General features: G+C 45.4%; 1 protein-coding gene across 1 annotated transcript in view; it reads right to left on the bottom strand.

The window, feature by feature from the left end:
* Positions 1-254: 254 nt before the first annotated feature.
* LOC113263604 (neuronal acetylcholine receptor subunit alpha-7) overlaps positions 255-22,899 on the bottom strand; it is a 105,325-nt gene continuing 82,680 nt past the window's right edge. Inside the window, exons 5-10 of the mRNA XM_026510313.4 lie at positions 15,675-15,754; positions 10,354-10,521; positions 9,161-9,355; positions 8,118-8,204; positions 5,271-5,380; positions 255-1,281 (exon numbers count right to left, since the gene is read on the bottom strand). Coding sequence (XP_026366098.1) covers positions 763-1,281; positions 5,271-5,380; positions 8,118-8,204; positions 9,161-9,355; positions 10,354-10,521; positions 15,675-15,754 — 1,159 coding nt within the window. The 3' untranslated portion in view covers positions 255-762. The remainder of the gene's footprint in view (positions 1,282-5,270; positions 5,381-8,117; positions 8,205-9,160; positions 9,356-10,353; positions 10,522-15,674; positions 15,755-22,899) is intronic.

Here is a 22,899-nt window from a genome sequence, read left to right on the forward strand (position 1 = left end):
GGGAGTCTCCTGTATCTGCAGAAATCCCCCTGACTTGCCCGGGTCTGGTCCTAGTTCAGAATCAACAGACATCTGTGTCCCTCCTGATTCCCACCACAGGGTAGGTTGGTAGAAATCAGGCTGGTAAAAGCATAATTTACAAGACCAACTAGGTCTGTCTCTCTCTAATAAGATGCAGGAACAGTGTGAAATTGTTTCTCTCCACCATCTTTGGTAGAGAACATAAAATCTGAATCACAGAAAAATCTGCAGTTAGGTTTTTAGTTTTAGTTTTGTGTCCTTTTACCAATTATTAGCATGGATCTAGTGACTGTGGTTTATTACTATTATTATTACTTTCAATCTAGGTTTGTAAACAGGCAAAAGCTTATGCTGAATTTTCACGTAGGCCTTCTTGGCAAGTGACATGCAGGCATGCAAAACCAACTGTACAGGCCTCCCCTGGCCATCCTGAGCCACCCTGACCTCTCCGAAGGGCTCACCAGGCATTGGGGAAGGGGCAAAAGGACCTCTCAGTGGTCCTGGTGACCCTAAGGATGTTCCAAGAATATCAAGCAGCCCATCTGAGAGGATTAAACAAAAACGTGCTGAGATCCTATTACTGAAAGTAACAAGGAAACTGTAACGGACATGACTGGCAGCGAGGCTACAGGTACTTCGGCAACCTCACGTCTAGTGTGGCTGTGGGATTAGCACCCCAAATTCTCCCCAAGCCAACGGCATCGCCTGTGTGTTTCCTACATGCCAGGGACCAGAACCAGGTTAAGCAAAGTCTTTGGACACGGCCTCGACGAAGTTTGGAGCTGACATCAGGATGCCGATGGTGCAGATGATGGTGAAGACGGAGAAGGCCATGAGACACAGGCGGTCCACCACGCAGGCCGCAAACTTCCACTCACTGCAGATGGCCTCGCTCTCGTCCTGGCAGCGAAAGCGGTTGGCGATGTAGCGGACTTCCTCCAGGATCTTGGCCAGATCCGGGTCCCCCTCGGAGGGCTGCCCGCTGTGCAGAAGGTGCTCGTCGTGCGTGGGGGAGCAGGCCATGCGGCCGCACACTACACCCGAGTCGGGGGTGGGGGCGCAGTGCACCCCGTCCAGGCCGCGGAAGCCGATGTAGAGCAGGTTGCCGTTGGTGGTGGGCGGTCCTGCCACTGCGCTCATCTCCACGCTGGCCAGGCTGCAGCGGCGCTGCTTGTGCTGACAGGCCGGCCTCACCTTGTCCTCCCCCGGCCTCTTCATCCGCAGGAACCACGCGCACCAGTTCAGAAGGATGACTCTGGTCTGGGGAGACAACAGGGCGGTTAGGAGCAGGCGGAAGCGAGCATCAGCGGGTCCTGATCCCAGCCCTAAGTGGTGGATCCTGGGGGAGACCGGCCCCCACTCCTTCCCAGGTGAGTTTACACAGGCAAGCAGTGCCAACACGTCGCAATGGTTGAGTCAAATGTGAGCCTAGAATAAACCAATGCAGAAAGTCACCCTGGGAATGAGCGGATTTCTCAGTGGCAGGCACACTGCAGTCTCGGGGCAGACAGGCATGTGGGAGGAGAGGGCTGTCTTGCAAAAAGCACCCTCCCTGAGCTGTGTGAACAAGACAAGTCACTTTCCCTCTCCAACCTTTCCTCATCTGTCACTAGTAACCATCATACTTACTGCCCGTGAGGCACCCCAGCGTCATGCAGACTCGCAGGGGCCCACCCCTGCAGATTTTGTGACGCTATGAGATGCTGCATTAACCCCTAGCTTGAAGCAGTTCCGACTGTAACATCGGGTCCCTTGCAATGATGGCATATCATTGCAAAGCAGGTTTGTGTCCCGATGAAAAGGAAGTGCCAAGAAAGTCAACGTGAAACAGAAAATGGGGGCACTGTCCTCCTAAGATTTGAAAAGGTGTGCTGTACCAACAGGTGCCCAGGGGTCAGGGCGTAAATACTTCTTGTTTTGACCAATTTAATAAAGAGAGCCATTAGGGGTTTCTTTTGCCCTAGGGGCTGTGAAAGAAATCCCTGAGACACTAAAGGTGCTGTGAAACAGGGAGGTTTAGGAACCTCTAACCTAAGTCGTTAGGTTACAGTGAAGACTGAGTAAGATCATGTGCAGGAAAGTACTTGGAAAAGTCTAAAGCAGGGGTTGGCCGACTTTCTTTAAAGGGCCACATAATAAAGTCCATATGGTCTCCGTTGTAACTACTTAGCTCTGTTACTAAAGTACAAAATAGTCAAAGAAAGCATTTAAAGAAATAAGCATGGCTTTTTCTAATAACATATTATTTGCAAAAGCAGCTGGTGGGCCATAGTTGGCTGACCTCTGGTTTAAAGTGTTCTATCAACATATACTGCCTACATGCATAGATGATGCTGGAGAGAAATCACTGATATTTCTTGTTTTTCCCTCTAATGTAAAGAAGGAGCCATGTGAAGCCTCAATCCAGGTTAAAAAAAAGTCTTGGAAGCTTATTTAGACAAGTGTATGAACAGTGGGCCCTTTCGCTGGGATTATCCAGATACTGACATTAAATTTGGTTTATGGTTGTAGGCAAATTCCATCAGCAACATAACAGGTATGTTTCCCATCTGTAAGTACAGGCAGTAAGTGGTGACGTTTGTGTCTGTAGCACTTTTTGTGGCATCTTAGAGATAACTGCAGTAGACCGGTCTGGAGACAGGCAATGAAAAGAACAAGAAGGCCTAAGAGCAGGTTCAGTGCAGCTGTAAAGACACCCTTTGCTCCGAGCAGACGGCACTGTGTGTATCCTGCCCACACCCTGTGGACAAACCTCAGAGCCTGGAAAAGCCTGTCTGCATACCCTAGAGGGCTGTCCGTGATCAGTAAGGGGCAGGGACACATGGCCCCACGGGAATCTGCAGGTCAGTCTGGCCTTCCACAGGAGGCTCACGAGACATGCTGGCACACCCGGGCCTCTCGGGGGCTCTGGAAAGGGAGTATAATCCCCCCACCCATTTTACAGATAAAGAAACTGAGGCTTCAAAGAAGCTGATAAATTGGCTCGAGGTCACACGAAAGCAATGTGTTTATGCTTCCACAGCTCATCTGTAAAAGGGTCTACGAGGTCTTCTTCAAAACTCCTGTGACTTTAGCCCAACCCCCACTTGGAAGGCACTGGGAAGACTGGATCAGAGCTCAAGGGAATGCATTGGGCAATGAGTGCGTCCAAACCCAGAGACAGCGGGACACGTGGAGTATGTGTGTGTGTGGGCTGGGGAGAGGGGGTCTGTGCCTACCCTGGAGCACATCTCAAGCTAATGCGATCCATACTAGCAAGTCTAGTTTGAATTCCATGGCCTGAATCATTAGCTTTCAAAGCTAAAGCATCTCAAAGGATGAAATTATCCTCTTGGCACTTATCAAACTGTGCTTATGACCTCTTCTGTTAGGTTATGGTTTTGTGTCTGGCTGTGTAAATGTCACATAATGCCACGGCATCGGCACTATCTTCTTCATAGCAACACATCATAATAAAAGTTGGAGGCTGTTTATTTTTCAAATACACACAGAAAGAAAGAAAAATGCAGGAGGCTACATAAATGAAAGCGAGACATACAAGCTTCATATTCCATTTGCAACCATTGGTTTTAATACACTCCTGTGCTGAGAGGTGAATAATTAGCATAGGCTCTTAATTAAGATTTTTTTCTGGACAGTAAAGTACTACCAGGTCATTAAAAATGGTTTTGTGTCTTCATGTCTTAAACATAAGAAATAATAATATGTGTTTTCAGTTTTACATTTGCATAAATAAACACTTGAAGGATAATGGAGAAATTACTTAAAATGGCTATCAGTATTGGTGGTGAGGGGCAGGAATGAGAGCAGGATTTCCTTCCGTATGATTTTACTTTTATTTTGACTTTTGAAACATGTGAATGTATTACCTATTTCAAATGGAAGGAGGGTAGACAGAAAGTGTGTCAGGGTTATAAAAGTCAGATGACAATGTAGGTGAATGTGTGCAAATGTGTCCCAGTTTTTAATGGAGGGACCTTTTCAAAAGATGCCCACAGACTGCAGTGATGTGACATGTGTGGGAGACAGCACCATTTCTCGGAGCTCACTCCACTGCTGATGCAATGAGCTATGAGAGAAAGTCATTATTAAGTGTATGAATTTGCTGTGGAAAAGGACCCAAGAGGACACAGCAACTTGGTAAAGTCATTTTTTTTTTTAATTGGTCTTTCCTAAGTTCACTTTTGCGTAACTATAAATTATTGCACAATGAATATTTTTAGAAGGCCTGGGAACTCTCTGTTCCTGGAGGTTAACAAAGTGCACCTTACTTCTTGCACCTGCATTTGGCATGCTGGGGAGTCTTAGACACCCTTCTGAACTTGGATGCAAGGTTATAGGTCTCCAAAGAAAACAAAGACTTGTTTTGATGTGAGAGGGTTCCTTTAGCACCTACTGTCCCTAGGCCATGCTGTCTGGACAAGAACACTGGAAGGTTTGCAGGGCCCAACTAAGAATCAGGGGTAGGGGGCATCCTTCCCCTGGCCTTGGGTGCTGTCACACTGTGCTGAGGTGAGGAAAGCCCAGGCCACATGTGGCCCTAATCAAGGTTTCCTGAGTGTCAGGTGAGGATGGGCATACAGCTTCAGATCCTGGACACCGAAGGGCACAGCATGGGTAAGCATCCGCCCACCTCCCAGTGCATGGTGCTAAGCAGGGGCTAGGAAGGTGTGGCATGCCCCCAGGCTGACACAACAGGCTGTGATATTCAATAATTTATCTTTCATCCTTTTGCTTTTATCCTAGTCCCCTTCCCCACTGGTAACGACTAACCTTTTTTTTTATAGGCCTGTGGTACAATTACATTCCTATGTGTATTGACTGCATGTATTATTACATGGTTCACTCCCTCTCACCCTATTTGCTCCTCATTCTGTTTGGAAGATCCAACCACATGGCGGGGTGCTGAGCTAGTCTGTTGCTTCCAACCACTGTACTGTTCTCCTTTGTGTACGTGCAAAAGTAGTTCTAGAAACATTCTGGCAGCAACATGCACAGAGCAGTCAGTGTGTGGGCCCTGTTCTGGAATGTCAGATTGCAAGAACAGTGCCCTGGGCCCCTATGAGCATGCTCACCATAACGGTCCAGGGATAATGCAATAGTGCAGACAGGTGAGGTGGTATGGAAAACACGGCTCTGTGTTTAGGAAAACTAACTGTTTGTGGGATTTCTAAAATAGATAATTCATCTGTGGAGCTGCCCCCGGCAAGGGCCCCTGATCCCTGTGGGGAAGGGCAGGAGGAACGCACCCACTTGGGCATCTTGCCGCCGTCAGGGTCGTGGTGGTGGTACTGCAGCACAATCACCGTCACCACCACGGAGAGGCCCACGATGATCATGGTGCTGGCAAAGTACTGGGCTGCAGAGACAAGAGATGCAGGGTGAGCCCCAGCCCCTCCACAAGCATCACAGCATGGCAGGCAGACCAAGACGGCACTCTCTCACTGCCTGGGACCAGGCAGCGAAGCCTAGAGCAGGGCAGGGCTGCCTCCAGGCGTGCAGACCCCCTGCCCACATTCCCAGCAGGCAGAGCACGGAGACCTGCTTTCCCATCCATGTCAGCAGCCTGGCCTGGCTGACTGCACTTCTGTGAACGCCATCAGCCTCCTCCTCCAGTGAGGATTAACAGTGCTACACAGGATGCCAATAAGGTTGTTCCCAGGAGAAAGCTGTGGACTGTTATGGGAACTGAGAACACTGAGGTAGTGAGGGTCTGGTCCCCATCATGATAACTGCAGGCCAGGGACATGCTGGAGGCAGGGATGTAACAAGGGCACACCTGGGCATCACTGGCTGGGTACCTAGTATTAGTGTGGAAAACGAGTCTGGTCCCATCTAACGAGAGATAGGAGGAGGTGCCAGTTGTCTGAGGAAGACATGAAAGACTGACTTTCCCAGGGGAGAATATCAGCTCCAGCTCCGAAGGGCAAGGACGCATTTCTCCACCTTGGCCCAGGTGAGAAGCAGCATGGAGTATCTGAAACAGCTCCCCCCTAACCCATTGCCTCCATGCATGAGTTCAGACATCTCTGAGTTTAGACAGGCTACTCAGCCTGTCTGGGCCCCAGGTTCTTCACCAGTATGACAGGGATGGCAATGGCTTCTTTTGGCAAGGTTGGTGCAGAATTAGCAATTATAGGAGCCAAAGCTCTAGAAGAAAGCCTGGCAAAGGGAAGACATTCCTTGATTGGCAACTCTGATTATTAAACCTTCGGTGTGGCTTTCAGCTCAAGGGGGCTGAGCTCGAAGCAGAGAACATCCTGGTTCAGAGGCTAAGTGCATGGCCACATGCTCGGTTAAGAACATCTACTTCTCTCCAGGTGGAAAGGAACTCACTGTCCCCCTGGGGGAACCAAGAGGTACCTGTGAGAAGCTGCCAGAGATGGATGTTTGAGACTCCAAGTTAGCACCAAGGACCTCTAAGAAGGGGAAGGAGGGTGAACAAAACTGTGACTGCTATGGGCTGAGTTGTGGCCTCCTAAAATTTCTATGTTGAAGCTCTACTACCTGGTACTTCAGAATATGACTGCATTTGAAGACAGAGCCTTTAAAGAGGGGATTAAGTTAAAATGGGGTTCTTAGAGTGGGACCTGATCTGATCTGACTGGTGTCCTTGTAAGAGGGGAAATTTGGACACACAAAGGGGTACCACGGAATCACCCAGAGAAGAAACACCCTGAGAGGGCACAGCAAGAGGGTGGCCATCTACAAGTCAAGCAGAGAGGCCTCAGTAGAGGTCGAACCTGCTGGCACCTTGGTATTGGACTTCCGACCTCCAGAACTGTGAGCAAATACATTTCTGTTGTGTAGGCACCCGGTCCGAGAGATTTTCTTATAGCAGCCCCAGCCAACTAAGACAGTGACCTGTGGAGGTATCCAGGGTCAAAGGATCCCACAGCTGAAATCTCAACAACAGAGGTCAGAGGCCAACAATATCCCATCTTTCTAGACATGGGCTATGCATCAACTATGCCTTTTCCCCACCCGTCCATCAGTCAAGGCCCACTGCCCCACGGAGGGTGCTTTCCATTGCAAGTCTCTACTGAAAGCACTGCGTTGGAAGGTAGGAAGAGTGGGTCAGACCATCAAGCTGAAACATGGTTCCTCGCCCTCTGGATGGTGGTGAGAGAACTAGGAATACCCACAAAGGCTTTTCATACCAACACTGTCTCTGGCCAAAATATTACACATTGAGGGAACAAAGAAGAACTGTGGCTTCTTAGCTTGTGAAGCCTGGGAGTATCTGTGTAAGAGAAATAGGCTCCCCTACTCCTACCCTCCCCTGTTAACCACATAGGGTGGCCCTCTGGTGGCCTGTGCCAACAGGAATAATCATAGACTCCATTCTTCTTTCTGAACTCCATTACCAAACTGGAGGAGTGATTCTCATATTAAACCTAATATCCACTATCAGACTGTTGCTCCCCATTTCCAAAACTGGCTTGGAGGTTTGGTTCCCTGACCAGGAACAGAGCCCTGGGTGTGGTGGCGAGAGTACCAGACCCTGACCGCTGGACTGCTGAGTACCCCCGCGGGGGCCAGAGTACCGGATCCCAACTGCCGGAACTCTGAGCACCCCTTTGCACATTCCTGCTTACTCCAGTCCAGGGAGGGGGCACAGCCACAAGCGATGCTGTCTCTTGTCATCCTGCCCTGGGCAGAAGGTCATGCCTTACATCTGTCTTGGCCAAAACATATTTGTCCTGTTTACATTTCCTCACAAACTTTAACTTTATCCAGAGACATTGAGGTACCTCAGGAAACAATGGCCGAGAGTTAAAACATGAGCTCCTCCCATTTTGACAAAGGATTTGTGGAAGAACAATGACTCAAAGCTAAAGTAACAGATCTCTAATGGTAAAATCTCTGGCTGCATAACAAGTGTGAGGGGGAGGATGATGGGAGAAAGGGTGCACTTCTGCCCCTTCAAGCCAAACCACAATGCTGGACTCCCCACACCCCCCTTACAGGTGCCCAGGTGAGCAGAGGCCATAGGTCACTTGAACAGTTACAGAAAGTCACTCCTCCTGGGGCCATGTGGCTCTCCAGGGCCCTCTCTAGCCCGTGTCTTCCAGAGAGGCCCGACACTTGCTTACCTATCAAGGGCACTGAGTCGGATGTCGCAGGCATGATCTCAGCCACCAGCAACATGAAGACAGTGAGAGAGAGTAAAACGGTTATCCCTGAAACATGAACACAGCAGTGCCTGAGACAGAAGAGATGATAAGGCCTCAATTCCATCTAACTGTGCCTAATCTGAGGTTCAAAGACTAGGGAGGTGTGGGGGAGGGGCCAGTGACATCCTGAAACCAGATGCAGTCTTCTCTGTCTGTGTGGGCATGGCCATTTTTCTGGGGGCTGTTCACATCATTTACCAGAGTTTCAGATGGAGGTAAGTTTAGGAGCCGGAACTTTAGAACAACAATACAGAATGAATTACTGAACTTAACACAACTATCTCTCATTTTCTTAATTACATTAGATTGAGAGGTACATACAGCAGGGAAAAAACAAAAAAACAAAAAAACCAAACATGCAATCTTAAGACCTCACTTTGCTCTTGACTTTGTTACTTACTAGCTGTGTGACCGTGGATAAGTCACGTAACGTGCCTGAGCCTCGCAGTCAGGAGATATGGGTTTGAGGATGATTTCTACATGTACTAAATATGACTCTTTAAGATGTTGAGAAATTCACTTCACCATTCTAAGTCTTAGTTTCCTTATCTTCCTATTGGATGATGGTAAGGAATTACCCTGTTACAGTGATATACAGATGCAAACTGATATTAAGCTAACCAAACTGTTTCCTGCCCATAACAAATGCTGGCCAGCTGTCCCCAAGGAACAGGACAGGGTGGCAGGAGAGGAGAAAGTAAGGCCCCTCAAGACAGAACCCAGTGGCCTCTTCCAGGCATTCCCATCTTCTGTGGAGGATCAGAGGATCCTACAGAGTCTCAGGAGTGCACTGGGCATCTAGCAGTGGTGGCGGGGCAATGTCTTGGGCTGGGAGGTCAGTGTGTGATGCCCCCAGAGCCGTGGCATGTCCTGCACCGTGCACGGTGATCCCTACGGAGCTGACCTCAAGGCCAGGCCCTCCCATCCTGTCTCAGACTCCCGCCCAAGATCAGGACACTTACCCAGGGAAATTTTCTCCCCTGAATCTGCAGGGAGCAAGAAGACGAGGAGGGCCAGCGCAGAGATGAGCACACAGGGGATGAGCAGGTTGAGGCCATAGTAGAGGGTTCTGCGGCGAATGGTCACCGTGAAGGTGACGTCTGGGTAGGGCTCTTTGCAGCACTCATAGAACTTCTCACTCCGCTTGCCTGGGATGCCTCCATGAGCAACAGGGGAAAGGAACCGTGTCTGAATAAAATTACCCTGCTTGTTTATTTTAATGGGTATATCATACAAGCAACCATGGAGTTTGTTAAATGCTAAAAAACAAAAAAACTGGGCAATCAGTGTTTGAATAAACTCCTTCTGGTGCATTCGAGTTGTTCAGGAATATCATAGTGATATTGGAGCAAATTGGGAGGATTTTTTTTTAATGGATTGCAACTAAATGTGGTATATAGTAAAAGTTTGTGTCTCCCTCAATATTCATATGTTGAAATGCTCACCCCCACAGTGATGATATTTGGAGATGGGGCCTTTGGGGGCGGTGCGTAGGTCATGAGAGCAGAGATCTCATGATTGGGATTATCGACCTTAAAAAGAGGCCCAGCAGACTCCCTAGTCTCTTCTGCTATGTAAGAACACAGCCAGAAGACAGCCAGCTATGAACCATGAAGTCCGCCCTCCGCAGACACTGGGTCTGCCTTGACATTGGACTTGATCTTGGACTTCCCAGCCTCTAGAACTGTGATAAATAAACTTCCGCTGTTTATAAGCCCCCCAGTCTATGGCATTCTGTTTTAGCAGCCTGAAGGGACTAAGACAGCATGATTATAAATAATACAGTATGAGCTTAACACCATTATAAGTGTAATTATTGTTTTTCTATTTAAAATCACCACATGCAGGTTCTCATGAACTGCAGTTTGCTATCCAACCTGATTCAGGAATGGAGCAGATTCGAATAATATAGGGATGCCTATACTAGCGCTGACTTGTTTAAATAGCTGCACGTTTCTCATGGAAATCATCGAATTTTCTAATTGTTTTTTGTTTCTCATTGTATAGCTCTCAGTAAATTATAGAGATTGCTGCAGGGTTCAATAAATGCTCACACTGAAAAGCAGAGTGGAAAATCCCAAACTTTTAAAGCCAGCACAGGAATACAAAGCGGCTTTCTACAAGGCTGCTAGTCTCATGTCTTTGTCGGGCTTACCCACTAGGTCCCATTCTCCATTTGGGATATAGCCACTGATATCTGCCTCTTGCATCTGTAGATCCAAGGACCACCCTCCGTAAGACCAGGACCCAAACTTCAGTTTGCACTGCTGCACATCAAAGGGGAACCAACGCACATCGATGTAGCAGGAGCTCTTGAATATGCCTATGTGGGCAACAAAACAGTCAGAAAACCAACGGGAATGGACCAAGCTGGGCTTCATATACACAGCACTCTCACGCTGCTGGAGGTGCAGTCATTATGAAAACAGTATGGAGATTCCTAAAAAAAATTAAAAATAGAATACTATATGATCCAGTGACCCCACTTCTGGGTATATATCCAAAGGAAATAAAAATCACTAACTGGAAAAGATATCTGCACCCCCACACTCGCCACGTTCACTGCAGCATTATTTGCAATAGCCGAGGAATGGAAACAAGCTAAGTATTCATCAATGGATGAATGGGAAAGATTATCAAATCATACACACACCCAAACACATACCCACATAACAGAATACTATTCAGCCTTAGAAAAGATGGAAATCCTGTCATTTGCAATAACATGGATGAACCCGGAGGGCACTATGCTAATTGAAATAAGCCAGACAAAGACAAATACTGTATGATCTCACTTACATGTGGATTTTGGGGAAAAAAAAAAGGTGAACTCATAGAAACAATAAGCTGCCAGGGGCTGGGGAAGGTGGGGAAATGGACAGGGGCTGGTCAAGGGGTATGAACTTTCATTTACAAGAGGAGAAAGTTCGAAGAATCTAATGTACAGTATGGTGACTCTAGTTAATAATATTGTATAAAGAAGATGTGGTCCATATATACGATGGAATATTACTCAGCCATCAGAAAGGATGATTACCCAACATTTACATCAACATGGATAGAACTGGAGGAGATTATGCTAAGTGAAATAAGTCAAGCAGAGAAAGATAATTATCAAATGGTTTCACTCATTTATGGAACATAAGAAATAGGAAGATCAGTAGGAGAAAAAAGGGAAGAATGAAGGGGGATAAACAGAAGGGGGAATGAAGCATGAGAGACTATGGACTCTGGGAAACAAACTGAGGGCCTCAGAGGGGAGGGGGGTGGAGGAATGGGATAGGCTGGTGATGGGTAGTAAGGAGGGCACGTATTGCATGGAGCACTGGGTGTTATATGCAAACAATGAATCATGGAACGGTACATCAAAAACTAAGGATGCACTGTATGGTGACTAACATAACATAATAAAAAAAATAATAATATCGTATACTTGAAATCTGCTAAGAGAGTTGATCTTAAACATTCTCATGAAAAACAAAACAAAACAAAACCCAACCAAGTAAGGTGATGGATGTGTTAACTTGATTGTGGAAATCATTTTACAGTGTATGTGTATATTAAGTCATGTTGTACACCTCATTACATTTTCATTTGTCAACTACACTTCAATAAAGATGCAAAAAAATGGAAATAATAATAAGTGAATAAATAAACACAGAGCTACCCCTTGGGTCTCTAACCTTGTATGCTGTTCATAATATGTAGTGCCTCTTGTTCCTAGAAAGGGTTGGTGAGCTAGACAATACGTTTTTAATGTTCAGCATGTCTTTTTGACCAGTGCATCCTGCACACACTGTGCTGACCCGCCTGTGTCCCATTCAAGAAGCGGAGACGTAGGCTCTGAGGCTGCTAGACTGGGTGTGACCAGCGAGGGCTTCAGCCCATCCTGCTCCTCCAAACTACAGCTACACCTGTCCAGAACAAGGTTGGTCTTTTTTGGAAAAATCTCTAGAAAGGAAGCTCAGCTGAAGCTTCACTGTCTTTTAAAATTCACAGACCAACCGTCTTGCTCTGAAGACTCATCTTAAGGATTTCTGGGCAAAGAATTAGAAGTTCTGTAAACTTGCTCCTACCGTGTCTATGCGCCTTCAGACTCTAATAGCAGAAAAGTAAAAAATGTAAAAAACAGAAAAATTCATAAAAATGATGAAGGGTTTAGAAGCAGAATATAAAAGGGACATGTGTCTGTGTCTGTGTGTGCATCTTTGGTAAGGAGCAGGGTGGGCATTTCCTTAGGTTAAAAATTGAGAAAAAAATACTAGAGCGCCTGGGTGGCTCAGTCGGTGAAGCATCTGCCTTCAGCTCAGATCATGATCCTGGCGTCCTGGGATCAAGCCCCATGTTGGGCTCCCTGTTCAGTGGGGAGTCTGCTTCTACCTCTCCCTCTGCCCCTCTCCCCCACTCATGCTCTCTCTCTCTCAAATAAATAAATAAAATCTTAAATACATTGAGAAAAATACTTGGTTATCTAGAATTAATGTGGAGGATAACTTTAACTAGTTTAGATTTTAGATTAAGAACAAAGACTGATAGGTTTAAGTTGAAGAGAGTGCTTGGGCACAAGCAGGAGTTTCTACTGAAAAGAGTGACTTCACCCTAAGACAAGTTGGAGGTGAATTTCTGGCAGGTTATGGAGAGGAGACCAGATAAGCCCCCTCTGGCAATTTATGGTCATGTGCTTCTCCCTGCCCAGAAAAAAAAAAAAGGCTTGAAGGCAATGGAAGGCACAAAGAGCTAAGGGGGGCTCTGTTCCTGGGGACAGGGTCAGTGCTCCATATATTTTTGCACTAAATTAAAAAAAAAAAAAAAGAATGGAGGAAGGGACTCAGCAGCCTTGCAAATATGAAACCTCACCCCACAACCAAGCTGGGAAAGGATAAAAAAATGTCCTGTCCTTTCAAGTTCCTTTAAGTACCATGTGCAGCATGATACCCAATGTTCATAGGAACATTCATAGATGCTGTCCTCCCATTAATGGGCGAAATCCCCCCAAACCCACACTGCTTGTAGAAAATATAACTCTATAACTGAATTATTCCATTTCTATGAAATGGCCAGAGAAAGAGAATCTCTAGGGATAGAAAGCAGATCAGTGGTGGCCTGGGGCTGGCAGTAAGGGTGGGGATTACCTGCAGAACGGCAAAAGGGATCCCTTCCGGGTGATAAAAAATGTTCTAACACTAGATTTTGGTAATGGTTGTACAACCCTGTGAATTTACTAAAAATCACTGAATCGTGCATTTAAAATGGGTGAATGTATGATATGTAAATTATACAATAAACCTGTTAAAAATAAAAATATGAAATAGAAATGTAATTTCATAACCAAGTCTCTATTTCAAACCTTGCACCCAAAACTGTGTTGTTGTTTTTTTGTTTGTTTTTGCCTGCGCTTGGTTGCATGAACAGAACAGCATCCCAGATCAGTCCTATATGACCCCAGGGCACAGGCTTGCTGCCCCAGGCCAGAGAGCCATGTAGGGGACTCCCACACTCACAGCACAACATGCCCTGTCCTTCCCAGGCTCCTGGGGCCATGAAGGCTGGGACACAGGAATGAAGCCCCAGAGGGGGGTGTTGCACACAGGCGGTTTGGGGCTCACGGATGCTGCTTCTTATAGCTGAAAATAGCCTCAGCCTTCAAAACAATCTGCAGCACCATATTCTTGTATACTGATGACTACCAGAGATCCTTTTCTAAAATAGCCCTCATAATAGAAACTGCAACTCACAGGCAGGGGAAAAAGAATGTAGGGGTGTGTGATGGAAGACTCATCCCATAGTCTCAGTCCCTCAGGGACCTGCTGTTAGGCGGAAAGCTTGCTTGGGCTGGGGGAGGGGTGAAGGCACAGAGGAAGTAGCAAGGAAGCAGTTGCTTTCAGATAGAAAACCTGAAAATCTGTGGTTCTTCAGTCTATCCAAACCTGATTGGGAGGTATCTGCCTTTGATGGGTTTAATCACTCATGCATTCATTTATGAACAGGTGGGCCAGGCACCTGGTTGATTAGTGGTGGTTCTAAGGTGTGTAAACAGAGAATCTGCCCACGGAATGCTTATTATCTGCTAATGAGGAAGATATGTAAGCAACAACTAAGAAGGCAAGGCCAGCTTTGCTGTCTGCTGTGAAATGAAGGTGTGAGACTGGGGTTTACTGCAGCGGAAAGGCTGTGTGTGTGGTATGTGTGGTGTGTACTGTGTGTATGCAGGGGTTGTGGTTGGTGTGTGTGGATATGTGTGCAGAAGATATGCATGTGTGGTGTGGGGGAGTAGTAGGTGTATGGATATGGTGTGTGGGGTGGGGTGTGTGGTGTGTGTGAGGGGGTGTGGTTGGTGTGTGAATGTGTATGGATTTGTGGGGGGTACACATGTGGGGTGTATAGGTGGGGTGTGTATAGGGTGTGTAATGTGGGGGGAGTGGTAGGTGTGTGTGTATGTTGGTGTTGAGGTGGGAGTTGGCTGCAGATTGCCTGCGAACAGGAAGTTAAACAGTTGCAGTGGGGGAGATAATCCTGGAAAAGAACATGTAAAAAAATCATTTAAAGATTTTTAAAACTCTGTTAATATCTGCCTCACAGCATTAAAACGCAGGTTCCCCATGCTCTGTATTATTCAGTGAGCAGCCCAGGGCCCAGTGAATTGAGAGAAATGAGAAGCTGGTGGGGAAAAAAAAAATCAATCCCAGGAAGCAGTTAACCATCAACTGGTTGCAAAGGAGAGCTCAGTCAGGAATAAGGCAATAACGAGGGGCGCCTGGGTGGCTCAGTCGTTAGGTGTCTGCCTTCGGCTCTGGTCATGATCCCAGGGTTCTGGGATTGAGCCCCATGCCCGACTCCCTGCTCGGTGGGGAGCCTGCTTCTCCCCTCTCCTGCTTCCCCTGCTTGTGCTCTCTCTCTCTCTCTCGCTATCTCAATCTGTCAAATAAATAAATACAATCTTAAAAAAAAAAAGGAATAAGGCACTAATGAGCCCCACTTTGAAACCACTTGCTCTTATATCTAACACGCAAGTGCTTTTTAATGCACACGCTCAAGAAGCCAGCAAGTCCACCATCTTGCCCCCAGCACCTGGAGAGCAGCACCGGCCGTAAGCAGTCTGGCAGGAGGGGCAACGGCAGCTGATGTGGAGGAGGGAAAGGCCGGGGTGTTTGCCTTGCAGGCTGTAAGGAGAACTGGCAGTGACCTCATGAGGGAGACTTGCTTTAGCTGTGGATTAACTTTAAAGAACACTTGGCACACAATAAGGACATATGACACATATCGGCAAAGACAGCTTGAGCCATGACCCCAAGACAAAAAAGAGGAAGATGGCATTGTCATGTTCAGGAAATATTTGCAAGCACAGAGGGAAAGAAAGCAGGAGGGGTTGGGGGTCAAATAGGCCGAGGATGGCACTCGTGTCAGCACCGTCGGGACTGGCGCCCTGAACTGGCTTAAATTGTGTAACTATCGGAGGACAAAGGAAGCGGATCTTACCTGGAGGGAGGTACTGGCAATACCCAGAAGAATTAACTAACACGTTGGTGTGGAATGTGGCATCGAATCGCTCATCAGCACTAGAAACACGAAAAGGGTTTCATGAGTCAGCACTGCCAGGCGGTGGATTTCCCCGGGCCCTGAGGTCTGTCCTGACTGCAGCTAGAAGAGCTTTAAGAAGCACTACTCTTTGTGCTCGGATCATGACGACACCATTTGCAGTTGGCCTGGGAGATCTTCTCAGAGCACAGGTGGGTGGCGGCCAATGTCCACCCACCCCCACCCTTTCATACACACTGTGATTTTCATATGCACATAAAACAAAGTTTTCTTGGCAAAAGTTAAACCTGAAGACAATTTCATAGGACATTAGCAGATGAGACATTTCTTCTGAGATAGAGTGTGTAAAGCACTCTGCCAATGACAGCCCCATGTGGGCAGGGATTTTGACCCACTATCTCCAAAACTCCAGTTCCAGCTTCCCAAATGCACCCAGCACTAGGCTGGTGCTTAACCAATACATCGTGAGGGACTGAGCAGCAAGTACAGGAGGCTGCTGGGCATCGGCAGAGCCCAGAGGCATCCTGGGCTCCACGATCAGCGATGACAGGAAGGAGGGCAGGGGAAGAGAGCAGAGTTGGGTACAGGTTCTAGACAGGTGCACCCCAGCCCTCTCCCGTGTTCAGAACCTCCCACAGCCGGGAGTTACCAACTTGAACAAAGAGGCTGAGAAGAAGACACAAAACAGGAAAAAAAGAACAATTAAAGCCAACAGCCCTTATTATCCATGTCTTGTGTCTTCTGTACTCTGATGCTTTGCCAACCCTGGAGGAACTGTCCCCCCTCCACTCCCAGGTTAGCCAGTTCCTAGAGATAGGAGACAACTCGCTCACCCAGTGCATCTCTCAAATGCAAACCATCTAATCCAGAGCCCATACTCCAGCCTCTTCCTCCGGGTCTCACACTCCAACCCTCTATCCCTCTCACCTAATAACCTGAGGGCCAGGTACCGAGCAACCAGGGACAGCCCCTGTGACCCAGTGCCCACTGAAATTCTTCAAACTAGCCAATCTGAACCCTGCTCACCCTGCCTCACCAGTTCCAATCCACAGAAACCACAACAAAGGCTCTTTTCCATCCAAGAAGACACTGTCAGCGAAAGGAATAAAAAATTGCTCCTTAAAAAAGTAATATCCTCACAGAAATTCAAGAGGATACTGCATTTAGTAAAACAAAGAGCAACATGAAAGTTAAAATATGATTTATGAAATAAATTCTTATAAATGGGTGGGAGGTTTGGCTGAGAAGAATTACAGAGCTGAAAGGTAGGACAGAGATGAGGAAAGCCTCCAGAGTAGAAGGCCAGGGGAACTCACTCGACAGATGCTGGAGAGACAAAAGGGCAGAAGACAATTACCCAAGAAATCACACAGAGAAATGCTAGAGCTAAAAGAAACCAGTCACGCATGAAGGCAAAGGGAGGCATTTTCACGAACCTTAAAGGCTCAGAGGGCTTGTGTCCCACGTATATTTTCTTGGTTATGGATTTGAGGATAAGCTCTAGGAAAATGAGGGTGAATACTGAAAAAATAAGAAATAAACTTCTGGAGTAAACCTGGGGATCAAGAAAATGTATTTCCATGAAGAACTCTGCTGTGGGCCTAGAACAGGCAGGGGCGGAGGACGTGTCCAAATTACAGCAAGAGATGAGGGGTCTCTGAGGAGAGCGAAGTAGATTCAGAGCAATGAGAAGAGAAATAAGCTGGAAAATACCATGCAATCTATTAAGGACACATTTTTTAAAAAATTACTGTAATAAGAAAGAAAAATATCAACCAGAAACTTCAGGGGAAAAAAACTATACAAAAAAGCCAGGTTTGAATATGAAACAAAAATGTGATGAAGTGCAGAGGAAGGAGGGGGGGAGAGAGACTAAGCTACCATAAAAGGATAATCCTTTCAGATGAAGGACACCCCTACCTCCTTACTTGCAAGCATGCACAGGGAGAGAGAGGAGGAGGAAGCAGGCTCAAGATGCAAATATTCTTTGCTTGACTGTGGTCTGCACCCAACTGTCTCCATGAATCACAAGGTAAACAGTGACTGGGCACAAAATAGCTGAACACATGGACCTTCACAAAATCGCTCTAGATCAAACCATGATTTTCAAACCGGGTTCTCTGGAACCCTGAGATTCTCGGCGTGTGCTCTGGAGTTTTTGTACACGTGGATTCCTATATTCTCTTTTCCTTGTATTCTAAAATGCTAATAGAAATCCAAACGCACTTAAATGACTTTTAGAAAATTTTACCTCTTCAGACTAGATGACCGATGGATTACTCCATGTGGCCCATTTAACTCCCTTTTGGCTGAAAGTTAAGCTAAAACTTCTCTTGCCAGGCATGGACATGTATATAAACCTCTTGTAAGTGAGTTAGCCAGTAAGATTTCAGTTTTGCACTGCTGTTTTTAAAAATCCACACTGGACCCCACTGCACACCACCTGTTCCCACCACTGCAACAATGGAAAAGGTCTTGTGACTCAGGACACAGGATGCATGGTTTTGCTTATTTTAAGCTTGGGCTTCTTCTTGTCTGATTTTTATATTTATAACAAAGACTGTGAGCATCTGTTAGATCAGTGACTTAATTCTGGAAGGAAAAAAAAAAAAAAGAATTCCTCCCAGCTCTTCCTCCACACATTTGGATCAATTTAATTGAAGAGACTCTTGAGATCACAAGACAAATGAGTAAAAACAAGATAAAAATCGGTTCCCATTAGCAACAGTTTACCTGTGTGACTCACTGATTTCTAAATACAGTTCAACCCAAACAGAATATTGAGATAAACAGAACTGTAACACTGTTATCATTATCAACATTCAAATCTTAATATTCATTTTGGCAGTTTTAGAGTTCTTGGCTGTTTTACACATAAATAATATAAAAGTGAACTGCTGTAATAATTGTATGCTAATACCGCTTCATCTGTTTTGGCCATTAGAACTGGAGACGAGGTTTGTTTGCAAAAGGGCTCTATTGCTAAAAACTGAGGCTGAACACAGCTCTGTAAAACATAAGGGGCCCCAAACCACTACCATGACACAGGAGGCGACAGTATCAGCCCAGCACTAGGCGGCCCAGCATTAGCTGCCTGCAGCAATGTACGAAGGGTGCCAGGGTATAGGGAGCATGAGGCCATGTGATAATATAGCTTTGCAGCCAGCAGACACCGATAACCGTGGGAGCTGCGGTGGGTCCACAGGACTCGGTTTGCTCCTCCTTCCGCTCTGGTATGCATGTGAAACTTTCTGTATTAAACAGTTTGACTATATATACTATTTATGTACTTAAGACGTGATGGACCCTCAGAATTCTTGAAGACTCAGGCATGTAGCTGCTTCATTCCCTTTGACAGCTCCTCTCTCCAGCTGCCTGGGTCCTTGTCCAGCCAGCAAAGAACAGACAAGCTCTCAACTGGTGTGGGGAGAACCCCGGGAGCACCCCCTCCACCAATGGGGCAACAAAGGGCAATGGGGCCTTGTCACTGAAAAGTAACCATGGAAAGGAGGGATATTTAGCCCAATTATTCAGGGTGCAGACCCTAATGTCTTTTGCGGGGTGGTCAGGAAGAAAGGGCAACTGGACAGGCTCTAAAGATGGGCATAACTCCAGCACGTGGAAAGGAAGATTGGTACATCCCCAGCAGAATACATGGTCCCATCACACACCTGGAAGTAAATTAGACAGAAGTAAATTAGACATGAAGGTGTCATTTGCCTGGATGCTGGGGTGAGTGAGGTATTGCCCCAACGCCTTACCTTAGCACCTGCCTTAGCAGGAAGGCTAGCATGAGGGCTTGAGAACAAACCATGGGTAGCCATGCCTGCAGGGTCCAGTGTTCAATGCTTAGGGAATTAATTGCAAATTGCGTTTTCAGAAGTCAGTGAAGGCACAGGCAGGCAGAGGTGAACCTGGGGGTCTGGGATTAGATTTCTTCCTGTTTTCCATTCCCCTGGGGCTCATGAACTGCTTGGTTCCACCCCGGCTCCTGACCAGGGAAGCAGAGCCTCTGAACCCAGCTCAGTGCAACCTCCTGCTCAGCTTGTCCTGTAGCACTGACCCCCACTGCTGAGCCTGGGGGAGCTCAGCCCTAAGTCAGGGAAAAGAAAGTGGCCTTGCCACTCACAGCGTCATCTGGCCCTGGACTCCAGCTGTCAGTGACCTGAGAGAGAAGAACAGGGTGGCCAGCCATCAAGGAAGCCCAGAAAGACCAACTCCCAACAGGACACATGCTCACTAAACTAAGACTCTGCATATCAGTAATCCTGAATGATTAGGAAAAAAAAAAAAAAAATCCAGGGTCACCCTGCAGTACCAAAGAGGGCACTAAGTGTGTGGGCTCATGAGGACTCTAATGAATAAGGACTCATGTGCAGCCCATCCTGTCCCCTCTGAGCTCACATCGTCCTTGAAAGAGAAACGGAAAAGCAGAAGAGAAGAAAAATGATCTCAACTGTTCTCACCACAAAATGAAATAATGATTATGTGATGTGATAGAGGTGTTACCTAATGCCACAGCGGTAATCATATTGCAATATACACATGTCTCAAATCAATACATCGCACACAGTAAACTTTCATAAGGTTTTATGTCAATTATATCTCAACAATAATAAAATTAAAATGTTGAAGGAAGAAAAGTAAAGGAGGAAGACAGAGAGAGCCAATCTATCTCAAAAGACAGGGGATCTAAGGTATCATTTATTTTAAATTTCTTTAAAAAAAAAAGTTGTCAATTCCATGTGAAGACCCCTCTGATGTAAGGTATGCCCAGATGTCAGAGGGAAACGGTCTGTTTAAAATAGATGATTTTTGTTTCAAAAAAAAAGTAATACATACTTTGATTTAGTTCTGTATTTTAATCTAAGATGTTAAGGGTCTAGAACCAGCATAGTGGCCAGTCATAGTCCATGAACAAAAAGTCCTGAGCAGAACTGAAATTTTATGGTCATTTCTACCTGTCAGAGATCCCAGGAGGCAGTTATCTGGGCATCAGCAGGAGGCTTCCAGAGGGATGCATTCAAGATCCTTTCTTTATCCACCAATTTCCATGTTAGGTGGCATATAACACGAATGTTATTATAATAATTGAATGTAGCACTGGATGGATTATAAAATGTTATAAATAGGATAATGTAAGTATAATATATATATATATATATATATATAATGTAAGTAAGTATAAAGTTTCTGAGCTCCCTATTTTGTTCCTTGAACTATATGACTATCCCTGACCTAGTACAATATATATTTTGTTTTTTAGAGAGAGGGGTTGGGGGAAGGGCAGAGGGAGAGGAGAAAGAATCCCAAGCAGTCTCTATGCTCAGCACAGAGCCTGATGTAGGGCTTGATTTCCTGAGATCATGACCTGAGCCAGAATCAAGGACCGAATGCCCAACTGACTGACCCACCCCCGCACCCCTAGTATAATATCATCTTAATCACTATAACATAATGAAAATGTTGTATTTAGCAGAGTAAGGCCCCTAACTTTGTTCTTTTGTTTAAACGTTGTATGACTTATCCTCGACCCTTCACTCATCACTATAAATTTTAGGATCCACTTGTCCAGTCCCACAAAGACCTTGCTGGAATCACATTAAATTTACAGAACAGTTTGGGAAAATTGGACATCTTTGTGATACTGAGTTTTCCCAGAATTTAATACGATATTATTCGTCATTTGCTTTGGCCTTTCTTATATTTGTTTATTGGTAATTTTTACCACTTGCAGATATTGGAAATAAAATTTATTAAAAATTAAATTACATTTCCTAATTGTCACAAGGGTAAAGAAATACATTTGATATTTTTACACTTGTTTTGTATCCAACATATTTTGTCTAGATAGTCTCTAAAGAGTTCTTTTCAATGTAAAAAAAAAAAAATCACAGTCTACGAATGATGGTAATTTGGTTTATTCCTTTCAAATCCTTGACATTTTATTCCTTTGCTTTTATTACTACTTAAATTCATACCATTATTAAGATATGTGATGACAATGGATATTCTTCTTTTGTTCCACATACAGAAACTTCTAATGTTTCAGCATTAAATGGCCTTTGGTAAAGGCCTTACATCAACTGAAATCAAATTTTATTCTATTTCACAAATGGGTATCAAATACTGTCATTTGATTTTTCTCCACTTACCAAGATGATCACATGACTTTTCTCCATTCTGTTAATAAGATGAATTATATAAATTGACTTTTCTAAAATTTAAACAAAACTTGTATTTCTAATAGAAAACTAAATTTGATTGGATTTATTTTTAATTATTGTCAGATTCAGTGAGCTAATATTTTAGTTAAGATTTATACATGTAGGGGCGCCTGGGTGGCACAGCGGTTAAGCGTCTGCCTTCGGCTCAGGGCGTGATCCCGGCGTTATGGGATCGAGCCCCATATCAGGCTCCTCTGCTATGAGCCTGCTTCTTCCTCTCCCACTCCCCCTGCTTGTGTTCCCTCTCTCGCTGGCTGTCTCTATCTCTGTCAAATAAATAAAATCTTTAAAAAAAAAAAAAAAAGATTTATACATGTGTGTTCATAAGTGATATTGTACAGTAGGTGGAACTTGCCTATAAAACCCACCTTTTACGATTTCTTTTTCAAAACATGTGAATCAAGAGAATGAAAAGGCAAGATTCAGATGGGGAGAAAATATCTGAAAAAAGATGTACCTGATAAAGACTGTTATCCAAAATATACAAACAACTCTTGAAATTTAACAATAAGGATAAAAACAACCTGATTTAAAAATGAGCCTAGGGACCCCTGAGTGGCTCAGTCAGTTAAGCATCTGCCTTCGGCTCAGGTCATGATCCCAAGGTCCTGAGATCGAGCCCCACGTTGGGCTCCCTGCTCAGTGGGAGCCTGCTTCCTCTCTCCTTACTGCTCCCCCCCAACTTGTACTCTCTCTCTCCCTCTGACAAATGAAAAAATAAAATCATAAAGAAAAAATGAGCCAAACACCTAACAGACACTTCAGCAAAGATAAACAGATGTCAAATAAGCATAAGAAAAGATGCTCCACATCATATGTCATTAGGTAAATGCAACTTAAAATAGATTTTGTCCAATCTCTTAGATTGGTCAAAATCCAGAACACTGACAACACCAAATGTTGACAAGGATATGGAGCAACAAGAACTCGGATTCATT

Source organism: Ursus arctos, unplaced genomic scaffold (assembly GCF_023065955.2).
Source record: "Ursus arctos isolate Adak ecotype North America unplaced genomic scaffold, UrsArc2.0 scaffold_28, whole genome shotgun sequence".
NCBI lineage: Eukaryota > Metazoa > Chordata > Mammalia > Carnivora > Ursidae > Ursus > Ursus arctos.